The following is an 18,437-nucleotide window of genomic DNA, read 5'->3' on the forward strand; positions in this document are numbered from 1 at the left end:
GCAGCTGCCACAGCCGCTGTGTTAACTAATTAGATATTTACACAATGAAAAACCTGACAGGCATGTATTAGAAAGGGAGCCCTGTGCCAAGGTAATTTGTTGTCTAAGTGGTGTGTGATCATTCTGTACATGTGTAAGAGGAAGCTCCCCGAGGCCAACACTCAGTTAAATCATCCTTCAACATGTGTCCCCCTTCTCAAATGCTTAAGAAGTCAGGAGGTCTGGTGGATGATGACCACTCCAGGACCGTCTCAGGTTTCTGATAGAGGGTCCAGGTAAATATAGTACTTAGCTGTCCACTTGCACATGGCAGTCAGACTCTTGACACTCTCACAGAGTGAAGACACAAGCTCTCAGCCAGACCAGCACAGGGAAGTTTTACACGACCCAGTGTTAGAAAGGTAGCAAAGACCAACACAAACCAGAAAGTTGCTTTGGGGCTCAAACCAAGTATGGAATCATGATATCATGGGAGGATGATGAAGAGCTGGATGAGGCTGCTCAGCAGTATGCTACTGACACCACCTGGAGCTGGGTAAAGTGATTTGTAAATGTATGTGTGTGGAAAAGAAAAGAAAAGCAGGAATTATGGGCAAAATAACAAAAAAAATTGTAGGTTTTGAAGTTTTTTCAAATTATATTTTTTTTCTTTGGGCCGTATGCATGTTTGTGTATTATTTATCTTGAGCGGTGAAGATTACAAGCAAGAAGTAATATTTTTAATTTATTAGTTTTTAAAGGAGTAAATCTTCTGACAATTAAACAAGAAAGTGTACCAAAGTCATCTTTCAAGAAAAAAGGGTTGTTAGAGATTTTTTTTTTCCATTTCATTTTTTTCTGTAACCAAAAAAGTTTTAGACAATTTTCAAGAAGCAGCAATGCTTATTAAAGAATGCCAACCTCTTTTTTTCTTCTTTTTAAAGCCATAAATTGAAAATATTTTTCTAAACTGAGGGTGTTTAAATCCCTCTCTGACATAACATCACTAATCCAGAATAAGGACTTTGTTTCCTTTTAATCATTGTATCAGAGGTTGGCAGCTCCAGCTAATGCTCCTGTCAGGTCTTATGACTGTCAGGCCAGGACTTCCTAAGCCAATGGAGGTCTTTGATATCAACCAAGTGTGAAGAAAGATTATGCAACAAATCTGTAACTGAAGCATGCCCTTGCAGGGGAAACTGAGCAGAGTGACTGGTATTTGCACTGTTTTTTGTTAAACCTGGAAATTTGTGAGAGATAAGGTGCTAAATATCTATGGGGTGCGCCACCTGACAGCATAGCAGTCTGACAGTGTGGTCATGCACATGTGTCTTTAGTCTCACACTTTCAAAATGCAGTCTTTATAAACCACTTTTATAAACCACTGTTCCAGAAGGATCAGTTGGTGTTGTGTAAATGAATAGTTGCCTAATTTCACTGTGATTGGCGCCTGAGACACAGTCAGCTCATAGCCATGAAAAAGTAGATCCAATGTCATGGTTGGCTGATGAAAATATGAGACCATACCAGCTGGACACACCTCCAAGCATAGAGGGTGAACTTTTGGTGCTAAATAAGGTCAATTCTCAGGCAGCACACTAAGCTGTTCCAATTCTGAGAAGCATGTTCAGTTAAGTTGATAATATTCTGAAAACTAAGCAAAAACCTGAACGGTTTTGTTTTTTAATCTTGTGATAAATGTTGATGAGTGGTTTAGCAACTTCTCATATGTCAGCTTGTTTTTCGCAGCCTGATACTGGTCACAACACTGACCATACATGTTAGATATGGAAATGCCCTCATGGGCTGTTTGTATCCAGAATACTAGTGAGTACAGCTCTTCCCGGCAAAGCAGCTTGTTCTTAGAAACTTGTCTCAGGCAGCTGTATGGATCATATATCACTGGAGAATCCAGTGACACTGGTGTGAGGACAGCCTTATGCTTGAGAGCAGTTACTGGAGGGGCTCACCACTTAAAAGAGAGTAAATGTCTATTTTTTAGAATGTTAACATAATTGGCCAAATGTAGTGCTTCAAGTTATCTTGTAAAAGAAAAATCACCAAGTTTACATAGTTTTTATTTTTTTAACGGCATAGGAAATGCTGAGATTGTGCATTAAGGGTGCAGAAGTGTCTCCAAAGATGTTCCCTCATTTTTTTTTTTTTTTTTTTTGAAAAGACAAGCTTCATAAATCTGAAACCACATAATGTTGAATTTTACATAACTCCTTATGTAGTAAAATGAATAATTCCACCACTGTGCTCATACATGAAACTGCTGAGTGTTTGCTTAGGCTGCAGTCTGTGCATGCAGGTTCAGCAGTTTAAAGAGATAACATTTTCAGATAAACTGAAGCTAAACATACTGGACCTGAACATCTGTGAACCACAAACACACACACACACACACACACACACACACACACACACACACACACACACACACACACACACACACACACACAGACAGTCATAGCAGCTAAAGGCAGACATCATCTGTTGCAATACTCCAAAAAGAGTCACATTCGTGTACTTCTGGGTTAGCCACTTAGCCCAGACTGGCTTCTTCCCAGTCTGGAAAAACAATTTATTTTCCACGCACACCCACATTGAACTGGCTCTTGTTGTCCAAGAGCAGCACGTGAGCTTGTTGTAGCGTGTAGCCTATGATATATTTGGGCTGCTGCTGGGAGTTCATCCATGAAGAGAGGGTTTTTGCTGTCATAATCTTGGCTGTCTTCCAAGGTTTAAACACAGACAGAAAGAGAGGGAGGGACAGACTTGGGCGGGCACTTAAACATTTATTTAAAAAATAAAAAAAAACTTTGATTCAATGCCTGGTGAAATGGTATGGATAGGTACGGTAGTGCCATATTAGGTCTAGAATGCAGTTTTGGATTTAAGGAAAGGAAATGGAAATTCATTGCAACTGATCATCAAGACATTTTTTTTTTTTTAATTTTTTTTTTTCACTTTTTGTCTTTTTTTAATCTGCAGGCTTCACTAATGTATTTTTTAGAGCTGACTTCGGTAAAACAACCACCAACCAACCGCATCCCTTTTGAACACAGTCACCCAGGGTCTCAGGTTAAACTGCTAACATCGCATGTGTTCTCATGCTGGGCTGTGATTGGCTGGAAAGATCACCTCACTGCATCAGGCCGACCCGGGGACTTCACAGGATGACGTAGGACCTCTACTTCCCACCGTCATAACATAGCAGCTGTGGTTAGGTTGAATCAAAATGTGTCATTTACTGAGTATGATGTTAGAAGTTTCAAAATTAAAAGCACAAGCATGTGATAATAATTAACAGTTTTAACTTTTTATCATTCTATATGTTATTATTAGTTTGTTTGATTTTATACTTTATGTTTCGCAGTGATTTGTGGTTCCATTCTTTAAATAATACAAGCTACATGCTAAACTTTCCCTTCGAAAATACCTCTTTCATGTAACCTTGTATCTTTCTGCCCCTGTGGAAGCCAGTAGCTGTAATTTTGTTGCCACTGTGGCAGGAAAGAAACTCGACGCTGATTGGTCGGTGGGCGGGTTCTAGCAGCTGGTGATGTCACCAACTGACAAGCCTCCGGACAGAGAGGGAGAGTAGATGGAGAGTGAGTGTTGCGTTGACTTGAATAGTTTTTGTTTTGTCGCCTGTGAGTCGGTGACAACAACATTGACCTTAAGAAACACTAGATTTATACCTTATTTTGGAAATCCCGCCTCTGAAATGTTGTGTTTTCCTGCCGTTCATCGCTAAGGATACGCCAGGCTCCGTATTGGTAAAGGCTGTCAACACAGCTATACAAGGTATGGATCTATATTTAATCCAAGTAGCTTACGATTTCACCTGTCTGTCTTATGGTATGTCTTATGTATGGACGTACTGGGGCGTGTTCATGTAATGTCTTGTGGGTTTTTACAGTCATGAAAACTCACCGTTCATACCTTGTAGTACAATGTGACAGGATGTTGTGAGTCAGCTCTACGTGATTTTAAAATGCCTTTACCTTTAAATATGTGGTGCTGACTGGCTGCAAATGTAAGGTACATGTATTGCCATTAATCCCATACTAGTATAACAAGTCATCACTTGTTTGACCTCTTATTTTCTTAAATGACAACTAACATTTAATTTGTGTTATGATGCTTTTGGTTGGCTTGGTGTTTCAAAGTGAGTCTCTGTTTTGCATTTGCAACTCATTATCTGCTGAGTGGCCCTGCCAGATTCCTGCCTGCAAGGAAATCTTCATCACCGCAGCTTGTTAAATCCATTAAAATAATGAGCCAAACACTGGTAAACACAGGTCACATTTCCCTTTTTTTTTTTACACAAGCAGTCTTTTGTGAAACCAAGCAGAACTGTCTGTGTTCACAGACACCCTTCCTCTTTTCTGGTGTCGTCCGTGACACAAGAAAATCTATTTTTAGATGAAGCTGTATTCACATGAAAAGTCATCAGCTTTGATAGTCAGTTGGGTGTGCCAGCAGCTCTGTAACTCAATCTGCAGTGAAAAGCGAAATGAATAATTCAAGATAGCTCAGGTCGTCTACAGGAGTATCTCAGGATACAAAAATGCTTATTGCTTTTCACATACATCTGCTGCTTCAATTATAGACCTCCTCTCCTTGTGTATGGGGCATGATGTAGTTGTCACGTGTGCTCAAATAGGGGGATACTGGCATCGTTCCAAATATGTCTGTGTTGCTGCAATTATTTAGGGGGCCCCACTGCCATATGAGGGAAAGCCAGATTCCCTTCACTGATATAAGACAGCTGCAAACTCACAGGAGTCTTGTAAGAAGGAGAAAAGGGATAAACCATGTTTAGCCATTTGTGTTTGCATCATGGATTCTCTTTAAATGGTTTCTCATACATTATTTATCTCCTTCAATTCAAAGGTCACTGCCAGAAAAGGATGTTAAATGGTCTATTTAATCACATAATGACCTGAATTTACATTCCTTGATCAGCTGTCACAAGGAGGAAAAGTGTTTAATAGAAAGGACAGAATGAGTCAGGAACACACAGGACCATCAGAAGTGATGTGGTAGAAATAGATTTTACATTAATGTGCACATATCCACCATGAACTTATTGCTTATAGCAGTGGTAACCAAAGTGGGTGGAATCATTGATGGGGGGGGGGGGGGGGTCACAAAATGTTTTTCAAAATTAAAAACTATTTTCTGATACTAGGGCTGCAGCTATCAAATATTTTAGTATTCGAGTAATCGGATAAAATACATTTTTGTTTAGGTAAAGAGCAGTTCAGTTCAAATGTAATTTTTTCTCTTTAAGAAATAGAATTTTCTGATACAGCATGTTAATAAGAGCACTTGCTTTGGTAGCTTCAAAATTTGTAAACACACTTTGACACATTTTTTGTGCCTTGTACATCTCATCAAATGTTGCGGACTCAAATGGCACCCGTTTTGTAGAATGATCCATTAGTCTCCAAACTCCAGAAAAGAAGCTAGATTTGTTGCTAGTTGCTATTTTATATAAGAGGTAGCTTGAGGGGTCTGAAAACTCTCTTAATATGGCCTCAGCTCTATTTGAAATACCACTCTTTGATCTTTTTTAAAATTAAACGATTCCTCGAGGCGGAGAAAATTACTTGAGTGATTTTTGTAATTGAGTACCTCGAATCATTCGAGGAATCGTTTCAGCTCTACCTGATACATATTTCCCCCATTAATGTAAAACTGACACAAAAACAAAAACTTGGGAGTTGACTGAGCCAGGATAACAATATCATATCAGTGGCGACAGATTAATTAAAAACACAGCAATATGTGATAATATTCTTATCCTCAACCGATCACCACAATTAAGCATCTTAGGCAATTTTGTTTTCATTCTTCTTTCCTATTTTGGGATTGGTCTTGTGTATTCCCGTGGCAGGGGGTCACCAGTCTCCAAGATCACTACTTTGGGGGTCATGGGCTGAAATGTTTGGGGACAGCTGGCTCATTCACGAGTACAAAGTTACTTTAGATTTTAATTAAGTTAGTTATAAAATATTCAAATGAGTTCGCAAAATTGAGGTTCATTCATATGAAGTTACTTATACAGTAGCCCGGAAGGTCAATCCCACAAATATTTTATGGACACACAAAAAAAACAGTTCACCTTGCTCCTGTTCCATAAAGCTACTTTACAGTATAATGACAAATACAGAATTAATGATACTAAACTACTTTTACTATTATTAATACTATATGTATTTATAGTATCATTAATGTATTTTTTTTCCACAATCCAGTAAAAAGACCTTTTCTAGCAAGTCACTGCAGTTATCTCAGTGAATTACTGTTAAGATGACAAAATCATATACAGTGTAGCACTTATTTTTATTACATACACTTATTAATGAAAAGTTGGCATGTAGAGTTTTTTGTTATGATTTACTTCTATTTAGTTGGTCTGATGCAGGTACCAGTAACAATACTCGCCTCAATCTGTGCCAAAACAACTGCTGTATGTGATTATACCTTATGTCACCCTTATGTCAGGTGAAACACCCTGGGACAACATCTTGTTATTGGCAAAGAAAAATGCTTTTCAATACATAAGAAGGATTTTTTCTGTGGATGTGATCTTTGTATACTTAGCTTAGTGTGGGCCTTATGAAGTTGTAGCTCTGCAATCATAAACAAAACATACAAACATAGTCATCAATCTACATCCAACTTCTGTAGTTGTTGTATACACAGTCCGTTAGCTTTTATTTGCTTCAGGATCATTCACAGTCCTCTCAACACATAGCCTGAGCTGTTGGTTCTCATGATGTCTCACAAACAGTGCACAGGACTGTGACATCACCGTCACGACATGAGTGAGACTGGTCTAACTTAGTTTGCCCTTTAACCCCTGCTGTCTGTGGTTACTCAGTGGAAAACAGGTGGATCGGATTTCCAGACTTATCAGAATACAGAGGAGAGGCCGCCAAGGTCTGCATTCTCACACATATGTAGGACATCGACTGTTCTGGAGGAGTCTCCTAGCCCAAACTGATCCCTGCTTAGTGTTGAGTCACCTCAGTCCCCCTGAAGGAGGTTTATTGGTCATCATGAGAGGTTTGAGTGACAGGCTGGAGAACGCAGGGTCATAAACACCTCCTCGTTTGCAGGCTGTCAGTCAGAGGCTAACTTATTCTTGGTGTTGTGGACTCTGTGAGTGATGTGAGTTTGTTTAAGGAGAAAAAGTAAACCATTCTAACTCAACTGTTTTGGATTCTTCACTTTCACAATAGCTTTGACCTACATACAGATCACCTGTTAATCGCAGAAATGATTATTGGTTTATTGTTTGACCTAAAAGTTGAAGCAGACTACCTCCTATCCAGTCAAATGACTTGGCTGTAGTTTGGAAAAACTAATTCCTCTTTTTTGTTCTCCATCAGACTCGTCAGACCATGAACTACGTGGGCCAGCTGGCAGGTCAGGTGTTTGTCCAGGTCAAAGAGCTGTACAGAGGCCTCAATCCTGCCACCCTTTCAGGCTGCATCGATGTCATTGTGGTGAGACAGCCCGATGGATCTCTTCACTGCTCGCCTTTCCATGTTCGCTTTGGAAAGATGGGCGTCCTCCGCTCCAGAGAGAAAGTGGTAAGGAGATGAAAATGGGCCTGTTACATCTGCTGGAACAGTTTCATTCTTTCATGAGGGTTAAGGTGTTTCATCTCACTTCCAGGTGGACATGGAGATCAACGGAGAACCTGTTGATCTTCACATGAAGCTTGGGGACAACGGAGAAGCGTTCTTTGTGCAAGAAACAGAAAATGATCAGGTATGTGCGACCATAATTACAGCTGTATTGTCTTGTAAAATGCTCCTAACGCTCTGTGGTTATTTAAAGTACAGCCTCTGTCAAACACCACACATGGCACGGTTTGTAAAATCTTTAAAGTTCAAATAAAAACACACACCAGTCTCCTCCCCCTGATGTTCTTAAATGTAGTCACACCCATGTTTACAAGTGAGAAGAGTAACTGAGCTATCCTCCTTCTTACTCACAGTCTCAGTTTGAACAAGGTCGCGCTGTGCGCCGAGTTGGCACGGTGTCCTGGAATTTCTTCCTTTCCTTTTCAGCTGAAAACATTCCTCCGTGCATTAGAGGGTGAATGAGACCTGAATGCAGCATTTACAAACTCTGGTTTCATGACCTATATTACATACAGAGCCTTCACGTTAGAGGGTAAATCAGATCTGCAAAGAAGTAGATCTAATCTAATACAGCACACGCAGGTTTAACTTTTATTTATCATTATAGGAATGATCTAACAATAAAAAGCTAAAAAGATTAGATAAAAAAAATGTTGTGTTTTTTCTACAAATGTCATTTCAAGATTTCGAGAACATGTTTTTTAATTTGTTGATCAAAAGAGCAGAGTCATGCATTACTCTCAGTCACTACAAAACAATCTCTGCCTTTTGTATGCTCATGAGAACGCGTGCAGCTGAAAAATATAAACAAGAAGTAAACTTCTGGGCCAGGAGGCTCCAGCAAGGGAAGTGGGTGATTTATTCCCCCTAAAGTGGTGTCAGATTCCCAGGCCTGCAGGGCCCGTGGGAGGGAAGAGGGTTGTGTCTATGACCCCCCCTCCTTTTTTTTCTCTCTGCAAAGGAAGCCAAAAACGTGAGGAAGCATTGTTTAACCACAAATCATGTGATTATACATCACTTTTTCCTCCTGCTCTCCCTCTCTTTTTCTTTTTTTTTTTCTGCACGTCTGTGAACCCACACACATTCACCCCGCCTTGAGCTGACAGCTGGAGGTCCTCCTGGAAACGTTTCTCTTTTCCTAGAAAGAGATATTTTGCCTCTTTTCACAGAAGTCAGGAACAGGTTTCGACTAATCTGTTCTTTTCTTTGGCCTACAGAGAGTTTCCTCACTGCTGCATGGCTGAAAACAGTTTTTGTAAACACAGGCCTAAAAATACTAACAGTCAAGTCAAATTTCAGAAGGATGGGTCTAGATTTCAAAATGCACAGTGTAATTATTTTCCTTGACAGTGAGTCACTTTTATCCCTGGTTGTTCAAAGTGTCATATGTATCAGATTTTTTTCACTGTACGGTTTTTGGAGAAAGCATGCATCACGTTTGTCTCTTCATAAACAGGAAGTGGTTCCCTCCTACCTGGCCACCTCACCCATCCTATCAGATGAAGCCATCATGATGAGCTCCTCTCTGATTGGAAAGAGCTCCGGACTCTCCGTACAGACCCTGGGCTCCATGGGGGGCATGGGCGAGAGTGTGTTGATGAAGAAGAGGAGAAAGAGGAGGAGGAAGGCTCGAGCCGACAGCTTGAGGAGGGAGGAGAGCGGGGAGTATTCGGAGGACGATGACATGTTTACCATAGATATTGGCTTGGATGACGGGACAGAGATGGAGAGGTGAGGAAAAACCGAAGAAAGTATAGATGGAGTGGAAGGGAAGTGGTGAGAAAGGAATGAAACACGTGTCTGATTTAAAAAAGAGAAGTGATGCATGTGAGCAAGGACAAGAACTGACAGTGATTAGGCATTTAAAGAGATAATACAGAAGTGAAATGAGCTCACAGAGCAGCTGTAATGGAACTGGAGTCTGACAGACTGTACTGTCTGCACTGTAAAGGCTCCTCGCTGTTTGGTTTGCACACACTTAAAAGACACTTAAGAAGAAAAACTCTTTACCTGAGAGATTTGTGCTGGAAGAAAGCAGAAGTAGAAATATTTCCACTCTGTGTTATTTTCAGAAAGGAGTGCACGTGCAAGGATCACACAGCAACATGAAAGTTGGCAGTGGGTGTGTTAAATCTTAAACAGACCAAAAGCAGGTCAGGCATGCAGCTATAGGAGCCGTGTCCTCTCTATACAGTCAGAGCCAGAGTCCATTTATCATGAATGAAGGCAGAGCAGATGTACAAAACTGACACAGGGTGGATTTATTTCCTTTGCTGCACGTGAGAGAGGGATGCATTACATCTCAAATCTGGTTCATATACATCATACACTACTGGAGGACCAGCAGGGTGTGGGTAAAGCTGCTGCCTAAAAATAAACTGCAAATGTGTTGTGAACAAAGTGGGGAACAATTGAGTTGAGCTGTGAACATGAGGACTGCAAGAATAAAAATGTTAATAACACCATAATTAAATTGTGACCCTGTTACGGATAAGTCAAATGATTTCTTTCATTTGATTTGATGGCCTTGCTTTTAAAAAACACCTGACCTGTTTTGGTTGTGTTGTAGGACCTCGTCACGGGATCTCTCAAAAGACGAAACAACAGTGGGCTCACCCAGCAGCTCGTTCAAACAAAGTGGCATTTACACTCGCTCAGACGGAGAGTGGAGTCCTCTTCAGAGGTGTTTTATTGACTCCCATGACAAAGATAAACACTTTTTTTTTTCAGGAGAAACAGCTCTTGATTTCTTGTTGTTTCTTTTTCAGTCCTGGAAACTCTCGTCCTACCTCGCCCAAGAGCGACTCTGAGCTGATGACCAAACCATCAGACGCAGACAATCAAGATCCAGCCATGCACTGGGCATGGGGGGAGCTGCCTCAGGCTGCCACGGTGAGTTTTCACTACATTGTGTGTTATTGGTAGTTTCACTGTGCCTGTTTCACTGTTTTCACATGTTTTCCTTTTCTCGGCTTCTTCTCTAGCCATCCTTCCTCCCAGTGAAACCTGACCCTCCCCAAGTCTGCCCAGTATCCATCCCCGTGTCAGAGAGCACGCACTTCAGAGTCATAACTCACGAGTCGTCTTCACAGCATTGCGCACCATGCTCTGAAGTATCATCATCGCTCAGGTTGCTAATGCAGGAGGAGAGCGCTCAGCAAAGAGTGCTAACAGTGGGGATGGAGTCAGAGTCCATGAGTGTGGAGTCACAGACTGTTGTCACCACTGAGACGATGGTTATATCGACTGGAGGGGCGGGTGCTCGTATATCTGAACTGGAGGAGACAGCACCTCATCTGTCCAACAAGACAGACTCTCCTTCCAAGAAAAAAGGTAGAGCAGGAGTAGCTTTGTTTTGCTTTTTTTTTTTAATTTCTTGATTTAAAAATAATCTAATTAATTACAGGATTTGTAATTAATTAATCTAATTAATCGCATTTTAATCTCATACCTGCTTAAGGTCCCAAAATAAAGAATATGAATTTCAGGACATTAAAATTACATTAAAATACATTAAAAAACATGTAAAAATAAGGTGGGAATATGTACAACACATTTCTAGGTACCCTGAGGCATAAAGAACACGTGAAAAAAGTGAATTGGTACTATCTTTACAATTTTTTACACAGTCCTGCAACTAAGATAAGCTGATTTGATTTTTAGGACGGTTTTTGCTTCTGTTCACATTTTTACTCAATGTGGACTCAATTTTCTCTGCTATATGAACTTCTATACTTCTATGAGGTCAGGAGCACCAGGGCTAAAGGCTAAAAACTGTGAGGAACTATGTACAAAACACTTTATTTAAGTCTTGGATCGAAGAAAAGTGAAGTATTTTCAGTTTTACCTGCTCTGAACACACAAACTGTTGCTCATTGGTGCAGAGCAGCCCCAAGCTGAAACATGACACCAGGAAGATGGAAGGAACTTTTCAAAGAATTCTTTAGATTTAAATACAGAACAAATATCTATCATCCGCAGCTTGTTTAATGCAGTAAAGAGTTTAAAATGATCTGTTTTTTACAGAATTGAGCTGGAGCAAACGGTTGATTTTCTGCAGATTTTCAAAAAAGGACGTGTGAATAAACGAGATGTGGCCGGCAGTCTCACAAAAATGACTCTCGCTTCCCCCTGGTTTAAAGCATGTTGCCGACGTCACGTGTGATACATTCAGGGACCGTCGGAAATTTGAGAATCTGACGAGAACACCACTTTTTTACAGCTTTTGAATAGGATAAACGGTTTGTAAATGCCAGACATTTGAAAATAAGTGCGTCCTTGAACCCCCGGTGGTTTTAGGATCCAGATTAATCTGCATTAATTTTTATAACGTTTTAATTTGCGGTGTAATTAATTAATCTAATTAACGCGTTAAAATGACAGACGTATTTTAAATAAACAACAACTGCACCTTTAAAGTGTTGATCAGGTATCAAAGAATGCACATGTTTCAGATGAGATACAAAGTAGCTGACACATGAAATGAAATGAGTCATTTTTTTATTTAGACAAGCGAAGCCGCCATCTTGGTTCGGATGGCATCTACCTGGATGACATCACAGACCTGGAGCCTGAAGTTGCAGCTCTTTATTTCCCCAAAAGGTATGTAAAGTCCCACAAGTGGACTCATTAAAAATGTATATTTAGATGTCTTCATGGCTATGATACCATGTGTGCTCTTTGCAGCGACAGTGGCGCAGCAGTCAGGAGCTTCTCAGACCCGGGTCTCCACAGCACCAGTCTGTCCCCACAGTCTGTGAGCTCAGGAGGAGACAGTGGAGTGGACAGTTACTGCGACAATATGTCCGACCTACCAGCCATCACCATTTCTTTGTGTGGGGGGCTCAATGATAACCGGGAGATCACTAAAGGTGAGATTCTCATCCTTACGGCTGACGCAATTCAAATGCTGTGTGAAAGGGGAACTAAGTGTGTGTGTGTTTGTGATTACAGAGCAGTTCCATGAGAAGATGATCTCATACCAGCAGTTTGCAGAGAACCCCTCCATCATCGATGACCCCAATCTTGTTGTGAAAATTGGCTCCAAGTAAGAATTTCAACCTCTGTGTAACCACCCTAAAACACATTCATAAAACTTGCTGTATGCAGTATGGGTGTTGTTACATATGTAGAATTTGTAGTCCAACACCTTTTCAAAGCAAAATTTGGCAGAAGAAGTGTTTTTAATGTGCTGTTATGAAATAGATAAAAATAAAATGTTGTTTGTGTGTCAGGTACTATAATTGGAGCACTGCAGCTCCTCTTATGCTGGCGATGCAAGCCTTCCAGAAACCACTGCCAAAGGTAAGAAATCAATACACTGACACTTACACTAATGGCTAAAGCTGCAGGCTGCTTGTGCAACATGGTTTCCCCTTCAGGCCAAAACTGGTACTGCATCCTGTATGTTTGTCTCCCCTGTCAATCTTCTTTGATTTGCATCCATTGCATAAAATCTGACGTACAGCCTATGACTCGTAACATCACATCGTAGATGTGGTGTTATTGCTGCTGCAGACAGACCACTGAATCTGCTCTCTCTGTGTTCTCCTCCTCATTCTCCTTCCTCCATAATCTGTTAATTTATTCATAGCCTTCTTGCCTCAGTTATATCACTTCAACCTTGGAGTTTTTTCTCTGTTGTTTGACCGGCGTGCTGGGCTACAGCTCTGTACGTCACAAACAAAACTTCTTTTGCTCGCTATCTTCTTTTCTCATCTTCACCCCTCCCCCCTTACTTAACTTTGTTTGCTTCCCTCATTCCTCGTCCTCTCCAGAACGCCCCTCAGCCATCCATGCTTAATTTTCCTCATTCCTACCACAGACATTTTTGTTCCTGTTTCTTGATTTCTAGTTTCGACCTCAGTTTTGTGTTGTGTTTTATAGTGTTGTGTTGTCTTTGTTTGGGGTTTGTGTGTGTTCCTGTGCAGAGTGCAGTGGAGAACATCATGAAGGAGAAGATGCCCAAAAAAGGAGGGAGGTGGTGGTTCTCCTGGAGGGGCAGAAACAGCAGCACGAAATCTGTAACTACCTCTCAGATCCTTCATCAAAAGTTGTATTTCTGAAAGACTGATTTTACTCTTTCTAAAAATGATTCTTCTTCTACAGGATTCAGTCTCTGGTGTGTGTGGCTCTGCTGAGCAGGCTGAGAAAATGACAGGCAGGTGAGAAACCTCAGGGCATTCCTCAGAAGATAAAATATTCCCAAGAAATTTTCAAAAGATGTTTTACGTCCTCACGTAGAGGGCTGAACAATCTTTAACAAGCTGTCAAACTGTGTGTTTTCAGACACAAAGAGGAGTCATCCTCAAGTGATGAAGACCTCAGGGCAAAACAGAGCTCTGCCGGCAGCCAATCAGAGCCATCTGTGCTCACACAAGGGGGCGTGTCTTATAAGAAAACGCTGCGGCTCACATCAGAGCAGCTGGTGAGGAGTGTGGCTTGAAATACTTCAGACGTTCACATTATTGCGATGTTAAAAGTTTAACCTCAATATTTGATCTGTCTTCCTCTCCCTCTCTCTCACACACACACACCCACACACACACACACAGATGTCTCTCCAGCTGCAGGAAGGTCCTAATGATGTTGTGTTCAGCGTGACCACTCAGTACCAGGGAACCTGTCGCTGCCAGGGCACCATCTACCTCTGGAACTGGGACGACAAGATAATTATTTCAGACATAGACGGAACCATCACGAGGTATTTGAGAAATATCCATGTCGCATGAGTCGAGACCATAGACCGTATACAGAGTGGACAGCGTGGCTCCGCCTTTTATCATTTTACATTTTTGAAGCAAAAAAAAGTTTTGTAGCAGTTTGGAGCCAGAGTTGATGAGGGATTCTGGGAGAATCTGAGTGGAGCTGGGTGACAAAAATAATATATATTTTTTTCTTTCGAGAGTCTAACCACTTCCTGACTCTACCTCCCGACATATTTTACAATCCCAGAAAAAAAAAAAACACGAGAACAGCAGCTGTCGATCATCATTAAACGTTACATAAAGCCTCGTTTTTAACCTTGTATAACTAATGAAAACAAAACTTTTCAGAAAAAAAGAGGACTTGGATACAAGACAGCCAAATGGTATCTTCAAATCACCACAACAATCAGAAGTGAGAAACATTTCTACGAGATGTAATAATTTTTTAAAGTTTGACCCCAGCCCATCTGGAATGACTGGAAAGCCGTATTTTTAAACCTATACTGCAGCCAGCCACCAGGGGGAGCAGTTTTTGTGGAGACCTCACTTCGATTCGAGCAAGGGGACGTCCACTTTTTTTACAGTCTATGGTCGAGACACATTTGCTGAAAGTCTGTTCACAGTAATACATGAAGAAAAACTTAACTCACATGTTTGGATGTCACTTGTAATGCAGGTCAGACACATTGGGTCATATCCTGCCCACTCTGGGGAAAGACTGGACTCATCAGGGCATTGCACACCTCTACCACAAAGTCAGCCAGTAAGCACTTATTAAAGAACGCTCTTTATGAAAACAAGGCATAAGAAGCACAAACACTGATCACTAAGAGGCATTTCTTCTCCTCCTCTCTATCAGGAACGGCTACAAGTTCCTGTACTGTTCAGCTCGAGCTATCGGCATGGCTGACATGACCCGAGGTTACCTCCACTGGGTCAACGAGAGAGGCACCATGCTTCCTATAGGCCCTGTCCTCCTCAGCCCGAGCAGCCTCTTCTCAGCGCTGCACAGGTCAGTCATACACACACACATGAGACATGTGACATACTTCTGGTTGTTGTTGTTGTTGTTGTTGACTCAATCCTGTGGTGTATTTTTGTGTGTGTACGTTGGACAGGGAGGTGATTGAGAAGAAACCAGAGAAATTCAAGGTGGAGTGTCTTACTGATATCAAGAACCTTTTCTATCCGAACACACAGCCTTTCTACGCAGCTTTTGGAAACAGACCAACGGTACATACACACACATATTACGCTCTATGCATTTACACTGCACATTTAAATGACTCCTAACACTGGTTTTCTCCTTTATGTGCAGGATGTTTATTCTTATAAAGAAGTGGGAGTGCCACTGAACAGGATTTTTACAGTTAACCCAAAAGGCGAGCTTGTGCAGGAGCATGCAAAGACCAACATCTCATCGTAAGTTCCCATCCTGATAAACTCTTATCTTCTTATTTAAAAAGTATTTTGTTGTTTATTCTCATCATCTCTCTCCTCTCTTCAGTTACGTCCGTCTGGGTGAGGTGGTGGATCATGTGTTCCCTCTGAAGATGCGAGCCTCCTCCTCAGACTTCCCTTGTTCAGACACATTCAGCCACTTCACCTTCTGGAGGCAGCAGCTCCCCTGTGTGGAACATCGGGGAACTACACCACCACAGAGCCCCAGCCCAGGGAGCTGACTACCTGCAGCTTGCTGAGGGAAATACTGACTGATAGTGTGTTTGGGATGTAGCAGTCCTTGAGACAATAATGGTTCCACATGTGTGTGTGTATGTGTATGTGGTATGAATTGAGTATGTAGTACTTTTGGTGCTCAGCAGACGGATATAGTTTCTGCTGAAAAAGCACAACACGGATGTATAAGCGCACTTTTATACAAAGATGGCCTCTGTAGCCTTCTGACTTGATGTATGTATATGAGAAATGACAGTAATTTATTCAGGCAGCTTAGAATATATATATATTATTTGTGAGTGAGTGTTGCTATTATTTCAGTAGATAGACACGTACTGCTCATTGCAGTGCAGATTGTAGCATCGATTACTTAACAGAACCCAAGTAAAGTAAGTTTTAGAAAATTGTGCCAAAAAATCAATGCAGATTTTATTTTCCTACTATGAATTTTTTAATCTTGACGGTTACAGATCCTCAGTCAGCATGGTATCATACATAGTTACATGAAATGCTTATTTACTTAGTAGCAGCATATGTATGTATGTTTGTGTAATATCCTATATGTTTATGTTTTGAAGATTAAGGATTGAACAAAAGCACAATTTTAGTGATGTTCACTCAAAAACAAGAGTGTCTGTTCAAATCAATTTTATTTTTCTATCAAAATCAAACAAACGTGTTTATTGAGTGATCACATTATCATTTCTGTTGTGGCCTTCTGGATTTGTTTTTTTTTATTTATTTATCTGAACTGTTACGTTTAATGTTATAACACTTCAAATGGTCAGAAGATGAATGATGTGTGCAGCTAAGAGCTGGAGGTAACAAATCCCTTTCATTACCTCAAAAAAAAAAAAAATCAAAGTCGTCCTACCTTCCACTGCTCAGAGTAGACCTCAGTCTATGGTGGTAAATGATATTATCTTTATTTAACAGGAGGTACTATGGCATGAATAAATCACCATGATATCACAGCAGTAGGTCTGAATATGTGTAAAGTTTGTAAAATATGATTATATAATGCTTAAAAGCTGTAACTGTTCTTTCCATGAAAGAGAATGCTTGTTCATTGACTCCCCCTCACTCTTTTCGACCAGTTCACTGTTAAAATTAATGATGTAGTCAAACTCAATAAAATATGTTGGTACATTACAGGGTGTGTGTCAGTATCAGTTATCTATCAGTTTTTGTTTTTTTCCTTGAACCAGTCCAACTGAGGTCATGGTATAAACACTAAAATACACACATGAAATATTAAGTTCAAATAAGTTGGAAAAATCAAATTACTCATTTAAGTTAACAGCCAGGAGGCATGAGAGGCTGACAGAGAGTTCAGTATAACCACCGAAGTGTGTGTCAAAAGCTGAATTGACAAAGACTAATGTCTCATTAACAGCTTTTTAAAATCAGTTTATAGCTGGGATGTAAACCTGTGGCGGTACCTGACACAGACAATGAATAATTCATATAGTCCCAATGTCAGATATGCACCGCATGATGTTTCTAATCCACCTCGAACAACTTAATACTTTATAAATCATGTCCAGGAAAAACTCCAAGTGTTATGGACCCCTCAAAGATCATGTTTGAATCGTTTCAGATATTGAATAATTTTAAGTTGGTTTCTCCTGTGTTTCTCCTTTTTATGATCTAAAAATCAAATCAATAGGTTAACCATTAACCAAAAGATGGCATGCAGACCTGCTGTAATGGTCATTTCGCAGATCTGAAATACAAACTCCAATTTCATACATTTATAATCCAGTTTTTCTTCACATAATGTGACTTGGATAATAAAAGTCACATTATTTATGAATGCATTGTTTTTTCCACAGTAGATAGTTTAGATGAAACTTTTAACCTGCAGGTATAACCTATTTGTGCTTCTTTGCTTTTCATAAAGTAGCAAAACCAGGCACACTTGCCTTGGCTAATAATGGATAATGCAGTGATCAACCTACTGATTTTATTTTAAAATTGCCATAAAATTATCTCAATATTGATAAAATAAAATTTGTCTTACCTAGATAACAAAAATATGATGAGATCCAGTGAAAACAACAAAAATGGCTTTCTAAAGAAAATTGTGGGATTCTATACATTTCACATATCTACAATGCAACCCAAAACAAAAGTTTAATTTTAACTATCTACAGTGGGAAAAAAAATCACACATAAATAATGTAACTTTTATGATCCAAGTCACATTGTGTGAAGAAAAAATTAGTTTGTCTCAAAGGATTGTATTTCAGGTCTGCAAAGTGACCATTAAAGATGGGGAGAGTGACGTCATAGATATACCAAAAAATGAAGACAAGAGTGTCCTATAAAAATGTTTCTTTTCATTTTTTTTCTTCTTCTGCCTTTTATAGATAAATGGGTTTTGTGGACATGCTAGAGC

The 18,437-nt window shown here is 40.2% G+C and overlaps 1 protein-coding gene across 1 annotated transcript; it reads left to right on the forward strand.

Annotated features, from left to right (window-relative positions):
• Positions 1 to 3,572: 3,572 nt before the first annotated feature.
• Positions 3,573 to 17,165, forward strand: lpin1b (lipin 1b). The gene is made up of 20 exons (XM_074685443.1): positions 3,573 to 3,792; positions 7,392 to 7,595; positions 7,681 to 7,776; positions 9,109 to 9,383; positions 10,222 to 10,335; positions 10,421 to 10,544; positions 10,637 to 10,985; positions 12,161 to 12,254; positions 12,339 to 12,523; positions 12,606 to 12,699; positions 12,887 to 12,956; positions 13,583 to 13,675; positions 13,761 to 13,816; positions 13,941 to 14,079; positions 14,207 to 14,355; positions 15,036 to 15,122; positions 15,219 to 15,371; positions 15,478 to 15,592; positions 15,678 to 15,781; positions 15,867 to 17,165. The coding sequence occupies exons 2-20, from the start codon at positions 7,404 to 7,406 to the stop codon at positions 16,039 to 16,041; spliced, it is 2,664 nt and encodes an 887-aa protein (XP_074541544.1). The 5' UTR covers positions 3,573 to 3,792; positions 7,392 to 7,403; the 3' UTR covers positions 16,042 to 17,165.
• Positions 17,166 to 18,437: the final 1,272 nt, after the last annotated feature.

Source organism: Halichoeres trimaculatus, unplaced genomic scaffold (genome assembly GCF_033239565.1).
Source record: "Halichoeres trimaculatus isolate MK-OKI-2021-1 unplaced genomic scaffold, fHalTri1.1 fHalTri1_scaffold_13, whole genome shotgun sequence".
Taxonomy (NCBI): domain Eukaryota; kingdom Metazoa; phylum Chordata; class Actinopteri; order Labriformes; family Labridae; genus Halichoeres; species Halichoeres trimaculatus.